Source organism: Conger conger, chromosome 15 (genome assembly GCF_963514075.1).
Source record: "Conger conger chromosome 15, fConCon1.1, whole genome shotgun sequence".
NCBI classification, from domain to species: domain Eukaryota; kingdom Metazoa; phylum Chordata; class Actinopteri; order Anguilliformes; family Congridae; genus Conger; species Conger conger.
Window position 1 is genome coordinate 8,029,461 of NC_083774.1, and position 19,655 is coordinate 8,049,115.

The 19,655-nt window shown below is 49.2% G+C and overlaps 1 protein-coding gene across 2 annotated transcripts in view; it reads left to right on the forward strand.

The window, feature by feature from the left end:
- The window catches only part of wdr59 (WD repeat domain 59), a 21,642-nt gene extending 3,952 nt beyond the window's left edge, over positions 1 to 17,690 (forward strand). The window contains exons 7-27 of one of the 2 annotated variants that reach the window (XM_061221815.1): positions 442 to 530; positions 1,046 to 1,162; positions 2,222 to 2,299; positions 2,919 to 3,075; positions 3,992 to 4,071; positions 4,781 to 4,916; positions 5,542 to 5,666; positions 6,125 to 6,289; positions 6,471 to 6,566; positions 6,971 to 7,115; positions 7,624 to 7,693; positions 8,730 to 8,883; positions 9,670 to 9,726; positions 11,251 to 11,384; positions 11,707 to 11,788; positions 12,975 to 13,087; positions 13,398 to 13,548; positions 14,408 to 14,492; positions 15,320 to 15,440; positions 15,709 to 15,851; positions 16,465 to 17,690. In XM_061221815.1, the coding sequence (XP_061077799.1) occupies positions 442 to 530; positions 1,046 to 1,162; positions 2,222 to 2,299; positions 2,919 to 3,075; positions 3,992 to 4,071; positions 4,781 to 4,916; positions 5,542 to 5,666; positions 6,125 to 6,289; positions 6,471 to 6,566; positions 6,971 to 7,115; positions 7,624 to 7,693; positions 8,730 to 8,883; positions 9,670 to 9,726; positions 11,251 to 11,384; positions 11,707 to 11,788; positions 12,975 to 13,087; positions 13,398 to 13,548; positions 14,408 to 14,492; positions 15,320 to 15,440; positions 15,709 to 15,851; positions 16,465 to 16,700 (2,534 nt within the window). In that variant the 3' untranslated portion in view covers positions 16,701 to 17,690. The remainder of the gene's footprint in view (positions 1 to 441; positions 531 to 1,045; positions 1,163 to 2,221; positions 2,300 to 2,918; positions 3,076 to 3,991; positions 4,072 to 4,780; positions 4,917 to 5,541; positions 5,667 to 6,124; positions 6,290 to 6,470; positions 6,567 to 6,970; positions 7,116 to 7,623; positions 7,694 to 8,729; positions 8,884 to 9,669; positions 9,727 to 11,250; positions 11,385 to 11,706; positions 11,789 to 12,974; positions 13,088 to 13,397; positions 13,549 to 14,407; positions 14,493 to 15,319; positions 15,441 to 15,708; positions 15,852 to 16,464) is intronic. The other variant, XM_061221816.1, reaches the window with a different exon arrangement.
- Positions 17,691 to 19,655: the final 1,965 nt, after the last annotated feature.

Sequence of the window (19,655 nt, forward strand, 5' to 3'; positions counted from 1 at the left end):
GTTGACTCACACTCTGTCTGTGTTTATAGTACCAAAACATTGTGTTGCTGTACAATAATTCAAGCTCATTGGTTGAAAGTTGGTTCTAATTGCCGCAGCCAATGGCGTTTCAATGTCAGCACGTTCACACAGAAGGGGTGGGATTAACAGTGTTGTGGTTTGAGCGTGTTTGTTGCTGCAGTTCTTCTCTTGACCGTTCGAAGTCCGAAATTACCTATTGTACCTTTAATGAATCAGGCTGTTGTGTGATTGCTCCTGGACTCACTGGAGTGTTATGTCCCATATTACTTTCCCTGTCCTTACATCAGCTCCATGAACCTGGCGTAAACTGGCGGTAACGACGCTGTCTCTTGGCATTGTCCCAACTCAAATAAACATTAAATAGAGAATAATAAAAATGATTCTTCCCTTTCCCCTGCACCCGTGCGATGTGCTGCGAAGCCGGGGCGTCCCAGGTGAAGTGGAACAAGCGGAACCAGCACTGCCTGGCCTCCAGCCACGACGGGGACGTACGCATCTGGGACAAGAGGGTGAGGAGGCCGCCGTCAGCGCGGGCTGCGTCTCAGCCGCAGAGCTCATTCTCAATGACGTCAGCCCCCGAGAACGCTGCCCCGGCCGTGAGCCTTTAGCCTGCCAAATCTCGGCTTGGTATTTTTAATTAAAACGCTGATGTAAAGAACCTGGGTCTTCTCTGTTGGAGTTATTTGTGTGTGTGGATGAGGGTATGAGTGGGTTTCCTCCACCCCTGCTCTGTGTGTGTGCGGGTATGAGTGGGTCTGCTCCTCCCCTGGTCTGTGTGTGTGTGTGTGTGTGTGTGAGGGTATGAGTTGTGGCTGCAGTGTGAAAGGAAGCATCGCCGTCACATTTCCAAGCCAGCAGCAGGGGCCATATACGTGCGTGAATGGATATCGTTTCCAAATTGGGCATTACAAATTTGGGCGGGACTGGAGAATGCCAAATGAAAAAAAATATTAATTGTGCTGGGATTTGTTATTTCTCTTTCTCCATAGAATGCTTTGGGGTTGATGCTTTCCTTTGTCCTCAGAAACCCAGCACAGCTGTGGAATATGTGGCTGCCCACCTGTCCAAGATCCACGGCCTGGACTGGCATCCTGACAATGAGTACATCCTGGCCACCTCCAGCCAGGACAACTCAGTGCGGGTAAGCCTGTGGATACACGCTCTATTCATCATTAAAATGTGTCTATATACAGTCACCGAGCACTTCATCAGGTATTTATTAGACATATGTTTTAGACGTCTACTGCTGTAGCCTATCCACTCAGAGTTATGATGCAGTGTGTGTTCAGAGATGCTCTTCTGCATACCACTGTTGTAATGTGTGGTTATTTGCGTTACTGTCGCCTTCCTGTCAGCTTTGACCAGTCTGGCCATTCTCCTCTGACGTCTCTCATGAACAACGCATAACACTGTCTGCATAACTGCTGCTCACTGGTTTTAAAAAAAAGTTTTTTGCACCATTCTCTGCAAACTGCAGACTAGTGCGCGTGAAAATCCCAGGAGATCAGCAGTTTCTGAGATACACAAACCACCCTGTCTGCCACCAACAATCGTTCTACAGTCAAAGTCACTGAGATCAAATTCTTTCTCCATTCTGATGGTTGATGTGAACATTAAATGAAGCTCCTGATCTGTATCTACATGATTGCATGCATTGCACTGCTGCCACACAATTAGCTGATTAGGTAATCACAATCACAGTGAATGTATGTTGCAGTGCCGGGGGGGGGGGGGGCTCTCCAAACATATATCGACACCACTGCATCACGTGGTGAACAGAGAAAAACTGTGCAAAAAGAAAGATGTTTGGCCCATTGCTGTTTATTTGGCCTGGAAGACAAATAACAAAAAAACTGAATCTTCGGGTGGAACGTTATGAATGAAAACCAACACGACCCGAAGAAAGTAGAAAGTCCACCCAAAAAAACCCCCCACCTCCGGCTTCTCAGGAAAAGGGTCCTTTAGGCCTGGGAGCAGGGTCGTTTTATAAGGCCCAATGATTAGGCAATGGGTAAAGTCTGAGCTAATTGGGATGAGCTTTAGCTGCCAGCCTTCCTGTGTCTTAGGCCGATTTTGGCCACTAGAGGTCAGCGTTCCATCCCCTCCTGGCACCAGAGTATTTTTCTTTTGTCGTAAAATGTTGTTGATTTTTTTTACCCCACTGTGCACTGTCTCTCCATCTGTCTGCCTGTCTGTGCAGTTCTGGGACTACAGACAGCCACGGAAGTACCTGAACATCCTGTCCTGCCAGGTGCCAGTGTGGAAGGCTCGATACACAGTGAGTGGCCTCCGGCAGCACGATGTTGCAGGTTTTGCTCAGTGCATTGATCCTGCGAAAGTGGCTTAGGACCCAGAAGGTTGGTGGCTCAAGCCCCGGTGAAGCCACGATAAGATCCCCACAGCTCTTGGGACCTTGATCAAGGCCCTTAGCCCCACATTGCTCCAGGGGGGGAATTGTCCCCCGCTGTGTTTAATCCACTGAAAGTCGCTTTGGATAAAAGCATCAGCTTATGATGGTGGTGATGATGATGATGATGATGGTGGTGATGATGATGATGATGATGATGGTGGTGGTGATGATGATGATGATGATGGTGGTGATGATGATGATGATGATGATGATGGTGATGATGATGATGATGATGATGATGATGATGATGGTGATGATGATGATGGTGATGATGATGATGATGATGGTGGTGGTGGTGATGGTGGTGATGATGATGATGGTGGTGATGATGATGGTGGTGATGATGATGGTGGTGATGATGATGGTGGTGGTGGTGATGATGATGGTGGTGGTGGTGATGATGATGATGATGATGATGATGATGATGGTGGTGGTGGTGGTGATGATGATGATGATGATGATGATGATGGTGGTGATGATCTTGCAGCCCTTCTCTAACGGGCTGGTGACGGTGATGGTGCCCCAGCTCCGCCGGGAGAACAGCCTGCTGCTGTGGAGCGCTCTGGACCTCAACAGCCCTGTGCACGCCTTTGTGGGCCATGACGACGTGGTGCTGGAGTTCCAGTGGCGTCGGCAGAAAGAAGGCCAGTCCTGACCCCACAGAGCTGACCGCTGACCCCACAGAACTGACCACTGACCCCTGACCCCACAGAGCTGACCCCTGACCCCACAGTGCTGACCCTTGACCCCACAGAGGCCACTCTGCTAAAACCTGAACAATAACACCGTCTCAACAAGTGTTTTAATTAGGGGTGACATTGACTAAGGCAGTAAGAGCAGTCGTCTTTCAGTCAGAGGGTTGCCGGTTTGATTCCCGCCAATCTCAACAAGTGTTTTAGGCATATTCTTAAACTTACTTTAATAGACCACACACAGCACATAGTATTTAATGGGCATTCCCCAGATTAATAGGCAACCACTGCATTCCCTTAAAAATAGACTATTACTTTTTCTTTAAAAAAACAGTTTAAAAAAAGACAAAAAATATTTCCAATGAGGTGAGAAGGTTTGATTCATTACAAGATTAGCAGATGGGGTGAGAAAATGTATTTTGTTTGGGTGCGTTCGTTTATTAGCTCTCAGAGCAACAGAGTGCGAATGCAGAAATTCAGAACGATCGATCGTCTTTCAGAAATACGCAGCACTGCACCCTGGGAGCACTTAGAGCTTGCACCGAGAGCTAGGAAACAAACACACCCCAAGCAAACAGGAACATCAAACAAGCTAATGTTCAGAGGAAAGAATATGATTATTAATCACAATAAGATTAAATCGCTTATGGGTGGATGTGACCTGCGTGTTACATCTCCTTTAACAGACAGATGCCACGCCAGCGTTGTATTTGATCATATGACCACTTTTCAAGTCACATGACCATTGAAATGCGTTGTGATTCTCGGCCTTTCTATGGGTTTTCTGTCTGCCTTTCTAGACTGTTTTGCTGTTCAGAGGGCTGGTGTCCCTAACCGGTTGCTCTTTGTCTTGGGTCTCGTCCTAAAGGCTCCAAGGACTACCAGCTGGTCACGTGGTCGCGGGATCAGACGCTCCGGATATGGCGTGTGGATCCTCAGCTTCAGAAGGTCAGCTTCATGGAGGCCAGCAGAGCCACTCACTGCTTCAGTTGTCAACTGCAGATTCATACAGTATACATTAGAACCTCAGAGATGCCAAACTCGAGATGGTCACCCCAACAGGGAATGGAATCGGAAATCAACAATAATCCGAAAAACGATAACCGCAAAAACAAACGAGTAACGCTACAAATGGAGAAAAAACCTGAAATTATATGAAAATTAGACAAAGGCTAAAGAGAATTAAGAAGGTACTGCTTTTGACATAACAAGAATCAGGACAGAATGTGCTGTTGAACGGAAGCGAGAAGCAGGCGAATCACTATAAATCCAGCACAGATCCCGTCACATTGATGGCTGTGGCCAATGCCAGCCCGACGTTAGCTTACCGTCAGTGTTCATCCACAAGAGTGGGAATCCTTGTTGCTTTGCGAGGATTTGTTCACAAGTTTAACCCATTGTTGGATTATTTGGTTGCACCTTATATGACAGTAGCTGTTTGTGCAAATGCCATGGGGGCTGTTAGTTTATTATGACTCGAAATACACTGAACTGAAATTGGGTGCATTTCAACATCGCTTTCAGAGTTCCGTTCGACCTTCATTCCCGATGTGTTTGGTTCTCTGAGGTTCGACCTGACGAAATGGCATTATTGTGTGAGGCAGGTTTGGTGTCTCCTGCATTCTTGCTCTGTGGTAATCGGTTGATGTGTCTGAAGCTATGTGCCAATGACATCATGGAGGGTGTGGAGGAGCTGATGGAGGGACTGGCGATGACTCCGGATTCGGAGAGCACTCAGTCACATGACCCCGAGCCCCCCCTGGCCCCCAGCCTTGCGGCGGACGACCCAGATGGTGAGGTCCGAGGGGAGGGGAGGGGGGGGGGGGGTGTTGTGGCAGAGAGTGGGTGAAGGGGTGTTTACTGGTATGTGGACTTAACCAATGTGCCATTTTATTCATTCTCAAACACTGGGTGGTAATGGGATCGACATTAGCTCAGGAGGTAAGAGCAGTCGGAGGGTTGCCGGGAAGATCCCCTGCCCTGGGCTTGTCGAGGTGTCACTTAGCAAGATGCCTAACCCTCAATTGCTACAGATGAGCTGATTGGTGCCTTGCATGGCAGCCTATTGCCATTGGTGTGTCTGTGTGTGTGTGTGTGTGTGTGTGTGTGAATAAATGGGTGTATGAGAGGCATCAATTGTACAGAGCTGTGGATTAAAATCGCAATATAAATGCAGTTCGTTTACCATTTAATCATCTTTTTGATTTACTAGCCCTATATCCATATAGTGGAATCACTATTATCACAGTCACCTCCAATCACAATCTCCCCATCCCTCCAGTCATAATCTATATTACAGGTATGGTCACATAAAATGTCCTGGAAAATGTGTGGGAACCCTAAAAAGACCTGCAGCAAGCTCCTCTCTGACCCGGGTCCTGGGCCCCCTCCTCTCCCCTCCCCTCCATACTCTCACAGATCCTCAGGACGACCCCCAGTCTGGCCTGATCCCCAGCAGCCGGCAGGAGCCCCCCGGCCTGCCCCAGACCCTGCAGCAGGAGTTCTCATTGGTCAACCTGCAGATCCGCAACGTTAACGTGGAGGTGAGCCATGTGTAGCCTAGTGGCTCAGGTACGTGACTGGGACCCGGAAGGTTGGTTTCGCCACAATAACATCTGCATAGCCCGTGAGCAAGGCCCTTAACCCCACAATGCTCCAGTGTGGTAATCTCTGCCGTGTGTGGTGATCTCTGTGCTGTGTGTGGTAATCTCTGTGCTGTGTGTGGTGGTCTCTGTGCTGTGTGTGGTGATCTCTGTGCCATGTGTGGTGATCTCTGCGTGTGTGGTCATCTCTGTGCCGTGTGTGGTGATCTCTGTGCCATGTGTGGTGATCTGTGTGCTGTGTGGTCATCTCTGTGCTGTGTGTGGTGATCTCTGCCGTGTGGTCATCTCTGTGCTGTGTGTGGTGATCTCTGTGCCGTGTGTGGTCATCTCTGTGCTGTGTGGTGATCTCTGTGCCGTGTGTGGTGATCTCTGTGCCGTGTGTGGTGATCTCTGTGCAGATGGATGCTGTGAACCGGAGTTGCTTCGTGTCGGCACACTGTGGCACCAACCGGGTGCGGTTGGTGGTGAAGTTCCCAGCGCAGTACCCCAACAATGCCGCACCCTCCTTTCAGTTTGTCAGCCCCACCACCATTCAGTCGTCTATGAAGACCAAGATCCAGAAGGTAGAGGCCCACCTTCATCACGGTCAAAAAATACACTCAAGCAGCTTTCGCACACAAACGCAAATGTCAGTTCACCTTTCCAGACCCTGGGTGCTACGCGTGCATGGCCATGTTTTATTGTTGTCTGTGTGCCCCTTTGAGAGTCTCTGTGGATGGAGTGAAAGAGCTTCTTCTGCTTCAGATCCTGACCGACACGTCTCTGCAGAAGGTGAAGAGGAATCAGAACTGTCTGGAGCCCTGTGTGAGGCAGCTGGTGTCCTGCCTGGAGTCCTGCATGGTGAGGGGTCCTCACACTGTACACACACCCTGCACACACACACACACACACACACACAAACACACACACACACTCACTTTCCCTCCCTGTGGTCACACACGCACACACATGCTAGTACAGCAGCACCTCTTGTTTCCTGTACACACACTTGCCATCATTATGAGTCTCATCCACATGAATGTTTCATATGCTTGGCCCTGTGCCCACAGCCCTGTTTCACATTCTTCCCATTCTTGTGTGTGTGTGTGTGTGTGTGTGTGTGCTTGTGTGTGTGCACATGGGTATGTGTGTGTGCTTATTCGGGTGTGTGTGTGTCTGTGTGTGTGTGTGTGTCTGTGTCTGTGTCTGTGTCTGTGTCTGTGTCTGTGTCTGTGTGTGTGTGTGTGTGTGTGTGTGTTATACAGACCCAGGATGACAGCACTGCTGCCAATCCATACGTGGTGACCCCCGCCCTGCAGCCCTTCCCTCGTGTCACCAACACCTACGGCTCTTACCAGGACGCCAATATCCCCTTTCCCCGAACGTCAGGGGCACGCTTCTGTGGAACTGGTGAGTTCACAGCCTGCAGGTAATATGCTTACAAATCTGTGAATACGGGGAGGAAATAGCCCATTTTTTTCCATAAAAAAATCTTCCAACCACTTCCCTTTGAGTGAAACTTTGGATATCCCCCTGCTTAATGTTGCGCTGAAACACACAGACATTTTAGTCAGTTTGGCACTTTAATTCTAGCCTGACTGCATCTGTGAGAGGAACGTCTGTAATTATTCTGTAGTCAAAGTTATGGATGAACATTGATTGAATGTCGGCTACATGCATTCTTGTTTCTGATCCTAATTAGGAGTAGTAATAGTAATAGTAGTAGTAGTAGTTTCATTATTAAAATATTTACAGAATGATTACACATAGAAATAATGAACCAATAAGGTGTAGGCTGAAGCTTAAGCTTATTATACCTACCTATACCATCACATCACGTATTCTAGTAGTCAACCCTTTCACACTACTTTCACAACCTTTTCACGACTAATTTATGAACGACTGTTCTGGTCCGCAGGTTGTCTGGTGTACTTCACCCGACCAATCACCATGCATCGCTCCGTCTCCCCCACCGAGCCCACGCCCAGGTACAGCTGCCTGTCTGTCACATGACCCGCCATTTACCGCCCTGGCGCCCGGAAGCTGCCTCAATGGCGAAGCACGTCGCACTCGTGATTTGGCGGTTCCCATCATTGAGATCATTTCTGGGAGAGAGAGTGACCCGGAGGGGGAGGGGGGGCTTGGTGGTGGTGGGGGGGGGTGGCTTCCTCTGACACGTTATGCAACCTTGGGGGATTCCCCTGCGCTCTCAGGTTCCTGAATTCTCAATTGTTTGTTGGGTCAGTCAGCGAATGGATATTGCACACTTCTAAACCTCGCTTCTGCCCCTGGTGCACATGACATTGCTGATTGGCGGGAGTCTTCTGCACACATGACATTACATTACATGTCACTTGGCTGACGCCTTTATCCAAAGCGACTTAGACTAAGCAGGAGACAATCCTCCCATGGACAAAGGAAGGTTAAGGGCCTTGCTCAAGGGCCCAACGGTTGTGTGGATCTTTTTGTGGCTACACCGGGATTAGAACCACTGACCTTGCGGGTTAACCACTACACTACAGGCCGACCTTGCGGGCATCAGGGAGCAGGTGCCAAATCCCGGGGAACTGAGAGGAGGCATGAGGTGGGATGGAGTGGAGTGAGGTGGCGTGGGCCCTTAACCCTGCATTGCTCCAGGGGGGATTATCCCCTGCTTAGTCTAATCAACTGCACGTCGCTCTGGATAAAGGCGTCAGCTAAATAGTATGTAATGTAATGTGATGTAATGGTAGTAAATGACATGTAACGTAACGTTACGTAACACAATGGTAGTAAATGGCATGTAATGTAACGTAATGTAAAATAATGGTGGTAAATAATGTAATGGTGGTAAATAATGTAATGTGATGTAATGGTGGTAAATGATGTAATGTGATGTAATGGTGGTAAATGATGTAATGTGATGTAATGGTGGTAAATGATGTGATGTGATGTAATGGTGGTAAATAATGTAATGTAATGTGATGTAATGGTGGTAAATGATGTAATGTGATGTAATGGTGGTGACCCCCTCCGCCCCCCCAGGTCGCTCTCGGCTCTGTCGGCGTACCACAGCGGGGTCATGACCCCCATGAAGATGCGCAGCGAGTCCCAGAGCACCCTGCGGCTGTACAGCGGCAGCCCCACCCGCAGCGACAAGGAGCAAGTCTCCATCTCCTCCTTCTACTACAAGGAGCGGGTAGGGAGGCGTGTAGGGAGGCGCGTGGGGGGGAGACGCACAGCCTGCTGCGTTTCGGTCCATTCCCCCTCCTCCAGTCCTCTGTAGACCCCTTGTTCATGAGATACCGGTCGAGAGTATCGCTGTTTTTTTAGTTAGTTAGTTGTTTATGGATTGGTTCTTCAGCCTGATTTATGCTTCGTCGCAAACCCTTGCGACAAGCGTCATATGACGGAAATGCCGCATTTTAATGGGAGGTTTTTCCTCAGTGTCGCACGCCTGTTTGTTATGTCTCAGACGCAATCGTTCTTGGTCGTCGATTGGACAACCGGATGGAACACGTTGACAGTCATTGTCACGGATTGGCTGCGCCAGTAGCCACTGTGTTTTCACAATGGCAAGCGTCAGCTGTTTGGCTTCTTGTCACCATAGAGACAACAGAACGCGCATCGCAGACCTCCACCGAAGCAAAAATGCAAGACGTTGTCGAAAGGCGGTGTGACTAAGCGTAAATCGGGCTTTTCCAGCTGCGGTAGTGATATCTCATCATGCCCGATCACACTGCAGCAGTTGCTTGGTTTGATTTTAAATGCTGGGTTATGTGTCTCAGTTATTCCCCTCGGTGTTGACATTTCCATTGCTTTTTTTCCCAGTTTTGTGGTTGTTGTTTTTTTTTATTTTCCCTGTGCCCGCCCCGAGCTTCTCTTTGTGGCGTTCTGTTTCCTTAACCTCCTCTCTCCCTGTGTTTGGGCCCCCCTCCCCCCCCCCCCCCCCCCCCTGTGCTGTGGGCTGTTCTCACCCAATCAGAAGCATCCGCTGTCTGGTCCCCGACGCTGGTCCGTTCAGACCATTCAGGACTGCCCGGTACCGAGTCGCCTCTGACCCCTGACCCTTCCTCACCCCTGACCCTTCACACCTCCCCCGCACGGCTTGGCCGGGCTGCCTGTTTGCAGTGCAGTGTCAGTCTATGGGCTTCACCCTGCTCTCCATCTCACCTGCTCCTCCTGCTCTCTCTGCGCTACGCTGAAGGGGATGTGTAGCAGGTGTAGCTCGGCTGGTTCACTGGTGAAACGCAGTGAGGTGTGCCTAAATGAAGGTTACCGTAGTAACCTTTGTAGTAGGTTACTGTGACGATACTCTCTGATGACATCAGGCTCAAAATTCTAAACAACGTCGTTGCCTTTGGCCGGCGGGCGTTTTCATCTTTTGGACTCATTGGGCGAGTGAGAGGCGGGGGTTCAAATCCCACTTTGGAAAATCTCTTGACCCGTTACAGATGCACACATCCCTCAAAACGCAGATCTGTCTCTCATTCTTTCCTTCTGCTTTGCTTTCTTTTCATTGGGTAGACACTATATTCTGGCAGTTTATTGCTCACTCCAGCCACAGAAACGCTGCTATTCACTGCATCCCAGTTCGCTTGCTCCATGATGTCCTTCCATTACAAGTAAATTAAACGGACTGAAAATATATTGAAGTAAAATATATTCTCAAGATATTTAAACACTTCACAATATACGGGCAAATAAACCTTTGTAACACACACAATAATGAAATAAGAAAAACATATCGTTACAATGTGCTGCAGTGTAGAATGTACACAGGTGTGTACCTGGAAATGGAATACACTGCAGGCCATTGTAACTTTGCTTTTTTTAATGCAGAATTTAGAGTGTCATTGAATGAGGATGCGCTCCATATTAACGCTGACAGACTTCATCCAGGGAGTCGCAGCTCTGAGCTCCTGTCCTTTGATCTGAGCGTCTCGGTTAAGCGGTCAGCTGGTATTGGCTCAGGCGGTAAGAGCGGTCGTCTTGCAGTCAGAGGGTTGCCGGTTCGATCCCGCCCCGTGTGTGTCGAAGTGTCCCTGAGCAAGACGTCTAACCGTAGCTGGTTGGTGCCTTGCATGGCAGCCGATCGCGGTTGGTGTATGAGTGGGTGAATGAGAAGCATCAATTGTTCAGCGCTTTGGATAAAGGCGCAATATAAATGGCAGCCATTTACCAGCTACCATTTGGTATGGGAAGCCATTGGTCTGCCCGTAATTGTTAACGGACTGATCAGACCTCTCTCACCCGTCCAGCACCAGTTTAACCCACTTCTGCTCAGATCAGTGTCTGCTGTACTGGCTTTCCTTGTCTGATCAAAATGCCTTTTCCTCATGTTTCACTGAGACAACGTGGGCTAATAATTGTGCCTTCAATGTCCGTTCTGACAGAAGAAATATGCATGCAAATGATGAATGTTTTTTCCTCTCTCTCTCTCCCAGTTGACAGTTTTAACAGTGAAATGAGAATTTGTAATCTGGTCTCTGTTGGTGGGACCGGAGTCTTGACGCAGCCGTTGTCTTTATTCTCCCTGGCTCTCTCCCGCCTCTCTGCACGTCAGAAATCCCGCCGCTGGAAGAGCAAGCGGGAGGGGGCGGACGCCGGGAACCGGCCCATCAAGCTGGCGGGGAAAGTGATCATCCAGGAGATCTCCTGCCTGCTGTCTGTGCACAAGATCCTGGGGGAAGCCTACATGTGTGTGCCCCTGTCCTCAGCTCCTCTGGGGCTCTCCCTCCCTGCTCCCTGTGCTTCATATTACAGTGAAAAAGGGGGCTGTCTGTAGGCCTAGTGTTCTCCAACCCTGGTATATTCTACATCATAATAATAATAATAATAATTCCTTGCATTTTTATTGGGATTTTCTCACCAGCCGGTGACTCAAAGCGCCTTTAGCATCTTGACCATGAAAATGATACTCCGTGCCCTTGTTCAATCGCTCAAGATGGAGTGATGCTGTGGAGTGTGTCGACGTGAAGTTCATTACTGACGCTGGTGTTTTTGTTAACGCTGTTTTCAGTCTGAATGTGAACGACATCCAGGACACGTGTCAGAGAAACGCCAGCGCGGCCCTCACTGTGGGCCGCAGGGACGCCGCCAAGGTACCACTGTCTGACTGACCGCCTGACACCACCGTCTGACTGACCGCCTGACACCACTGTCTGTCTGACCGCCTGACACCACCGTCTGACTGACCGCCTGACACCACCGTCTGACTGACCGCCTGACACCACTGTCTGACTGACCGCCTGACACCACTGTCTGTCTGACCGCCTGACACCACCGTCTGACTGACCGCCTGACACCACTGTCTGTCTGACCGCCTGACACCACCGTCTGACTGACCGCCTGACACCACTGTCTGACTGACCGCCTGACACCACTGTCTGACTGACCGCCTGACACCACTGTCTGACTGACCGCCTGACACCACTGTCTGTCTGTGACCACCTGACACCACTGTCTGACTGACCGCCTGACACCACTGTCTGACTGACCGCCTGACACCACTGTCTGTCTGTGACCGCCTGACACCACTGTCTGTCTGTGACCGCCTGACACCACTGTCTGACTGACCGCCTGACACCACTGTCTGACTGTGACCACCTTACACCACTTTCTGACTGACCACCTGACACCACTGTCTGACTGACCGCCTGACACCACTGTCTGACTGACCGCCTGACACCACTGTCTGACTGACCGCCTGACACCACTGTCTGACTGACCGCCTGACACCACTGTCTGTCTGTGACCGCCTGACACCACCGTCTGACTAACCGCCTGACACCACTGTCTGACTGACCGCCTGACACCACTGTCTGACTGACCGCCTGACACCACTGTCTGTCTGTGACCGCCTGACACCACCGTCTGACTAACCGCCTGACACCACCGTCTGACTGACCGCCTGACACCACCGTCTGACTGACCGCCTGACACAACTGTCTGACTGACCACCTGACACCACCGTCTGACTGACCGCCTGACAGCACTGTCTGACTGTGAGCGCCTGACATCACTGTCTGACTGACCGCCTGACACCACTTTCTGACTGACCACCTGACATCACTGTCTGACTGTGACCACCTTACACCACTGTCTGACTGTGACTGTGACCATTTCACACCACTGTCTGACTGTGACCACCTTACACCACTGTCTGACTGTGACTGTGACCATTTCACACCACTGTCTGACTGTGACCACCTTACACCACTGTCTGACTGTGTGACCGCCGGACACCTCAGCTGCGTCTGCCTCACTCTGGAACGTTCTTCTCCGTAGGTGTGGGCGCTGGCTTCTGCCGCCACCGACTGTGACCTGAGCCCAAACTCAGACCCGGACGCTGGCACTCCCTGGGCCCGGCACCCGTTTGGGCGCCACCTGCTGGAGACTCTGTGAGTCTGCACCTCTCACTCGACAGGGACAGGGCTTTATACTTCAGTCGCAGGTCACAGGTCTGGGGCAGCCTGTAGCCCAGATTAGGTGCTGGACCGGGACCCAGAAGGTTGGTGGTTCAAGCCCTTGTGTAGCCACGATAAGATCAGTGCAGCGGTTGGGCCCTGGAGCAAGGCCCTCCCTCCCACATTGCACCAGGGCCCATGCTTATTCTAATCAACTGAAAGTCACTTTGGATAAAAGCTAAATTACTGTAATGTAAATGACTGTAATGTAGGTCAGAGTTCTGAACGCTGTTTTTGTCCCCAGATTGGACCACTACAGTAAGATGAGTGACATTCAGACGCTGGCCATGCTGTGCAGTGTGTTCGAGGCCCAGGGCAGCCCCCAGGACTACTTCTCTCTGTTCGGACCCCACCCTCACCGATCCTCCATCTTCACCCCACACCACTCCCGCTTCGTAAGCCCTCCGTCCTGGTCCAGTTCACCCAGCACCACACCCGTCCTGGTCCAGTTCACCCAGCACCACACCCGTCCTGGTCCAGTTCACCCAGCACCACACCCGTCCTGGTCCAGTTCACCCAGCACCACTCCGGTCCTGGTCCAGTTCACCCCACACCACACTCTCAGCCACATGAAATTTCAAACCAAGCAGCCATGTTGTGCTGAAGGTTCTGGCCATCGTAAGCACGGCGCTGCCAGTGAAGCCCAAACAATCGGGGAGTTTGCGCTCTTCCACTGGGGCTTGGTGTGCGTAGATTCACAGCACCGACATCACGTGAAGAAACTCTCAGAAGACATTGCCCTGCATTCAGTAAACATTTATCCTTTACTTTGACTCGCAGTTATATTTTTTATTTTTGTTAAATTGATCTATCATCTCCAAATATTTGGCATGTTCAGCAAATCTACTCTCCAAACTATGGTGTAATAATGCGACTTTTAAGTAAGCATTTTAAGATTTAATGTTGCAGTGTGTTCTTGGGAGGGGCTGTCCTCATGCATTGCAAGGAAAGCCAGTTTGTTTGCACCAACATATTGCGAAAACTGTATTTATTTTAAGTCCAAGCTTAGAACAAATGGAGCAAATGCCTGCTGGCACGGAGGTCTCCAGGACCAGGAGTTCAGTAGCGCTGATCCACCTTGTGTGTTCACGTCTCTGAGAAGGAATGACGGCATGTTTGGTTGTTGTTTGTGTATTCATTTTATGTTGTCCTTTGGTATAAATGTAAAGCCTAGCGGTGTTGCCAGGAGGGCGTGTGCCTGATTTCTCCTCCGGGTTTTGACCTTCCTCTCTCGCTTGTCCTCCTCTCCGTCAGCCCTCCTACACCTCCGGGTCGGTCACTTCGGGGTCCTGCTCCAGCACCTCCGACTCCGGGCCCAACACGGGCGCCTGGAACATCGGTGAGCGCAGGGCTTTCTGTTTTCGCTCTCGCACTCTCGGTCACGGAACGTAAAGTATGGAAATAATACCCGCACGCTGCCATTAATGCTCCCTGCTGATGTTTACTGCATTACATTTTATTTCACACTTTTTCCAAAAGCGAAGTACAAAACATATGCTGCATATTAAGGTCATCGAAAAAAACTACCTAACACATTAGATAAGGTAAGCTAAGGGCGGCCTGTAGCGTAGTGGTTAAGGTAAATGACTGGGACGCGCAAGGTCGGTTGTTCGAATCCCAGTGTAGCCACAATAAGATCCGCACAGCCGTTGGGCCCTTGAGCAAGGCCCTTAACCCTGCATTGCTTGTCTCCTGCTTAGTCTAATCAATTGTCTCCTGCTTAGTCTAATCAACTGTACATCGCTCTGGATAAGAGCGTCTACCAAATGCCAATAATGTAATGTAATGTAATCTGCACTCTCAACTTCAATTCAATTCCATTTATTTTTGTGTAGCGCTTTTCACAGAAGGCTGTCACAAAAACTCTTAAGTAACACAGAATAAATTAAGTATTAATAATTAAACATATCAGCCCTTCGCCCCCAGTAGCATATGAGGTAAAGGACTGAAAAAAAACCCTGAAACAGTGGCGGAAAAAGTTAAGGTAAAGTGAGCTAGACAGACAGTGTTTCGACCTGCTTGGTCAAACTCTCATTAATACATTAAGAATGAATAGTGTGGGTACTATGTCCTTACACTGCGTTCTTCTCCTTTACCTCACACCTGCGCTAAACGCACTGGATGTGTGGAGGGTGTGTGGAAACCTGACTCGTCTGCCTGTTTCAGTTGGCCGGGACCCGGAGCACACTACTTGGGCGGAGTCCTCTCCGGATGACTATCGCTATGGAAACCAAGCGTACGCCGACCCGCGCGAGCGGGAGAAAGAGCAGCACGACATGAATAAAAGGTGAAAGGTCACGTCTGCCTCCCAGAACTCATTGAAGGGAAATTCACGTGACAATAAGTTATAGCACAATAAAAAATGCTGCCAGAACAAGAACATTTATCAGCTGCTTTATAAATCACAGAATGTGGCTGATCGATGAGAGATAGTGTGAATGACTGGGCTAATTAAATAATTAAGTTGGTCTGAAGTCCAGAAACGGACACGGCCCTTCCCTGATTCAGGGCACGGACCGGGCCTGACTCTCTGCTCTCCTCTGCGATGCCCCCAGGCTCCTGGACCCGGCGAACGTGCTGCAGTTTGACGACTTTAAGAAGTGCTACGGGGAGATCCTACACCGCTGGGGCCTGCGGGAGAAGAGGGCCGAGGTGCTGAAGTTCGCCTCCTGCCCCCCCGAGCCGCACAAGGGCATCGGTGAGACCCGTGGCGGTGGTTTATTTCGGCCTTCATCAACTACTTTTACAGAGCAGATGAGCAACACAATGGCAATTATACGTGTACAGTACAGTGCAACATGCCTTGCTGAAGCTGTTCTACCTTCTACCGTTCTTTGGCTTCAACCTGCTGTTGCACTTCAAATAAATGATCATTATTATTATTATATTTTTATTATATAATTGTTGTGATTTTGTATTTTTATGCTGCCCTTTGACCCAGTCTAGGCTCGGTGTCATTAGTTAAAGAGGTTTTAATCTCAGTGTGACTTCCTAGTCAAATGAAAGTTTGTATATATTATAATTATTATTATTATTGTTATTATAATGGTTGCCCTGTGAGGCGTGTAAGAGGAGTGCATGCTGTGAACCCCTCCGGTGTCGGGCGAGCGCTTGTTCCCGAACGCTCGCGGTGAGTTAGCGGTTTAGCGGTCTGACGCGGCGGCGTGTGCCTCTCCTCTCCTCTCCTCTCTCTCTCCTCTCCGCTCCCTCTCCCTCTCCCTCTCCTCTCCTCTCCTCTCCTCTCCTCTCCTCTCCTCTCCTCTCCTCTCCTCTCCTCTCCTCTCCTCTCCTCTCCCTCTCCCTCTCCGCAGAGTTCGGGGTGTACTGCTGCCACTGCCGCAGCGAGGTGCGGGGGACGCAGTGCGCCGTGTGCAAGCGCCTGACCTTCCAGTGCGCCATCTGCCACGTGGCGGTGCGCGGCTCGTCCAACTTCTGCCTGAGCTGCGGCCACGGCGGCCACACCAGTCACATGATGGAGTGGTTCCGCTCGCAGGAGGTCTGCCCCACCGGCTGCGGCTGCCACTGCCTCCTGCAGAACACCTTCTGAGCCCCCCGCGGCCTTCTGGGATACGTCTGAACCGCCGGAGGGCCGTCCACACTGAGAACTACAACTAATAATAACAATAATGGTAATAGTTTGTTGTGTAGCCGACGCTGTTATCCGAAGCGACTTATAGTTCGTTAAACTAAGCAGGGCATCCCCCCCCCCCCCCCGGAGCAATGTGGGGTTAAGGGCCTTGCTGAAGGGCCCAATAGCTGGACTGATCTTATCGTGGCCACACTGGGGCTTGAACCACCCACTGTCCGGGTCCCAGTCATGTACAAGCTGCCTTGCTATAACTATAAATGATAACTATTAGCGATACTGATCGACGCTGATGAACGATAATGTTCTGTAAACAGGCGTTTTGAACATGAGGCCTTGTAAATTTGGTTGGGTTTTGATTGGTTTTCTGTGTTTTATCATTCATGTATGAATGTTTTATCATTCATGCGTCTAAAAATTGGTCAAAGTAATCCCTACGATATCGTTCGTCGTTGTCGTTATAGTTGTCGTGTTATTAGTTATTGTTATCGTTCTTGGTGTGGATGGGCCTTACCACTGAGAGATGTGGGGGTCTGTACGTGGAGGAAGTATCGAGCCCTCCTCTGTGTGTTCGTCCTGCTAAACGCCACATAAAATGTATACAAGTAGATTTATATGGATTTAATTTAATTTATTTTTTGGACCATCTTCCCTTTTCGTTTTTCATTTAATACAGATGTGTCTTTGTCACGGAGTCTGCCTGAGGAAAGACTTGCATTATAAAAGTGTATGCCATTGTGCCAGACGGTTCCTCTGGTCCAAAGGAATGTTACTCTCCTGCTTAAGTCGGTGATATTTATTAATGAAGAGAATCTCTAAGGTTTACTGTTCTATTTTGTACCTGTGCTATTCCGGATAAAAAAAACACCTGCATTCTATGTGATGTAGCATGTACAGACAAAGCTGTATTCATAGTGTGCCATATGTGAAGAAATAAATATGTTTGATTTATACCTTTTTATAGTCCTTTCTTTAGCATGGTGAACTGGAGTAGAACATTGTCACGTACCGTGACACACCCAGGGGAGAACTGAGGAAGAACAGGACACAGGGCAATCCAGAAATTGTTTTTGCACCGGCATTTTATTTGTTTTGCGGAAAGGAGAGTGAGCGAGAGAGCGTGAGCGTGCTTACGGGGGTCTTTGCCCCCCCCCCCCCCCACAGGTTCTGGGTAAAATAATAATGGTTAAATAACAAAGGCAAAATAAACTAAACCAAACCAAAGTGAAGCTTTTCAGCTCCGTTGCGTTCGATGCGTCTCCACAGCTCTGGTCTCTCGTTCAGCGGTTTGTGGGAAGAAGCAGACTTACCTCCTGCACTGATTCCTAATGCCGCCCTGGTGTGTGTGCCTACTTCACCAGTTGGCATGGTCCTCAGATTGCCCTGCTTCCTTCCCACACGCCGAGCCCAGCCGCCACAAACGACTTGGCGACGTGGCTCAGGCAGTAAGAGCAGTCGTCTCATTGGCTCAGGCAGTAAGAGCAGTCGTCTCATTGGCTCAGGCAGTAAGAGCAGTCGTCTCATTGGCTCAGGCAGTAAGAGCAGTCGTCTCATTGGCTCAGGCGGTAAGAGCAGTCGTCTCATTGGCTCAGGCAGTAAGAGTAGTCGTCTGGCAGTCGGAGGGTTGCCGGTTCGATCCCCGCCCGGGCTGTGTCGAAGTGTCCCTGAGCAAGACACCTAGCCCCCAAAATGCTCCTGACGAGCTGGTCGGCGCCTTGCATGGCAGCCAATCGCCGTCGGTGTGTGAGTGTGTGTATGATTGGGTGAATGAGAAGCATCAATTGTACAGCGCTTTGGGTAAAGGCGCTATATAAATGCCAACCATTTACAAACGTATTGTAAAATGGAAAACGGAAAAGTCAAACCACAGCTTTGCCAAATGTATTTTCCTCTGTCCTGGTAATACTGCTGATTTGTCATTTCTTCTAGCTGCCAGGTGTTTTGTTTTCCCAGCAGAGAACCTTATCTGGAGTGATAATGCAATTTTTCTTTATTCTTTTTTTTTTTTTTTTTTTTTTCATGAAGTAATGCCTGTTTACATAGTTGGATACTGAAGCGATTTAGAACAGCCTTCTGGTTCCCTCTGTTTAAGACAATGCCCTCTAGTGTTTTGCCAGTTGCCGAACAAGGCATTTACATTTACATTTTAGTCATTTGGCAGATGCTTTTAATCCAAAGCATAGGTTCTTCCACAGGTTAAAAGCATCACATCCATAACTAGTGAAATATGTCAGAGCTTTGTTTGGGAAATTAAAACATCTTCATCTTTGTGTGCTAGGGGGGAAAAATCGGACGTCTGAAAATATAATGAAAATAATATGTGGCATAGATTGAACATCAATGTATCCATGGAAATATTTTTTATTTACTGTCAAACATGAATGGACTCCAATGGGAAAATAGGCCTTTTGAACTAAAATATAGGTATATCAATTGGCGAAATTAATAGCTGATAAGCTGGCTCATGCACATGTTATTGTAGTCTCTGCTATTTGACTACAAATCCCAGTAGAGTCATGTCGGTTTTTTTTCTTCCTGTTTTTTTAGCACATGTTTCCCCGGGCTACACTGAGATCGAGTTACATGCAGAGTAATATTTCCAGTGGGAATCACTTTCTCACTGCTTAATGGAAGGTATCGGAGCTAATAGCTATAAACATATTCACAATATGCCAAGTATCACCTGCAGTGCTTTGTCTATTTTAAAATAGAGGTGTCAGATGGTGGTGGCGGCAGACATCTGAAAGATAAGTGATGTCACTGCAGGTCACACCATGTCATATGACACCGAATGTCACAGTTTTTCCCTGGCTGGTTTCACATGGTAAAAACACAAAACCACTTTGTTATTGCTGATGTTTATGCATTTGTGTACAGTTGCTTTTTCTGGAAAAAGAATCAAGTCTGCAGATGTAC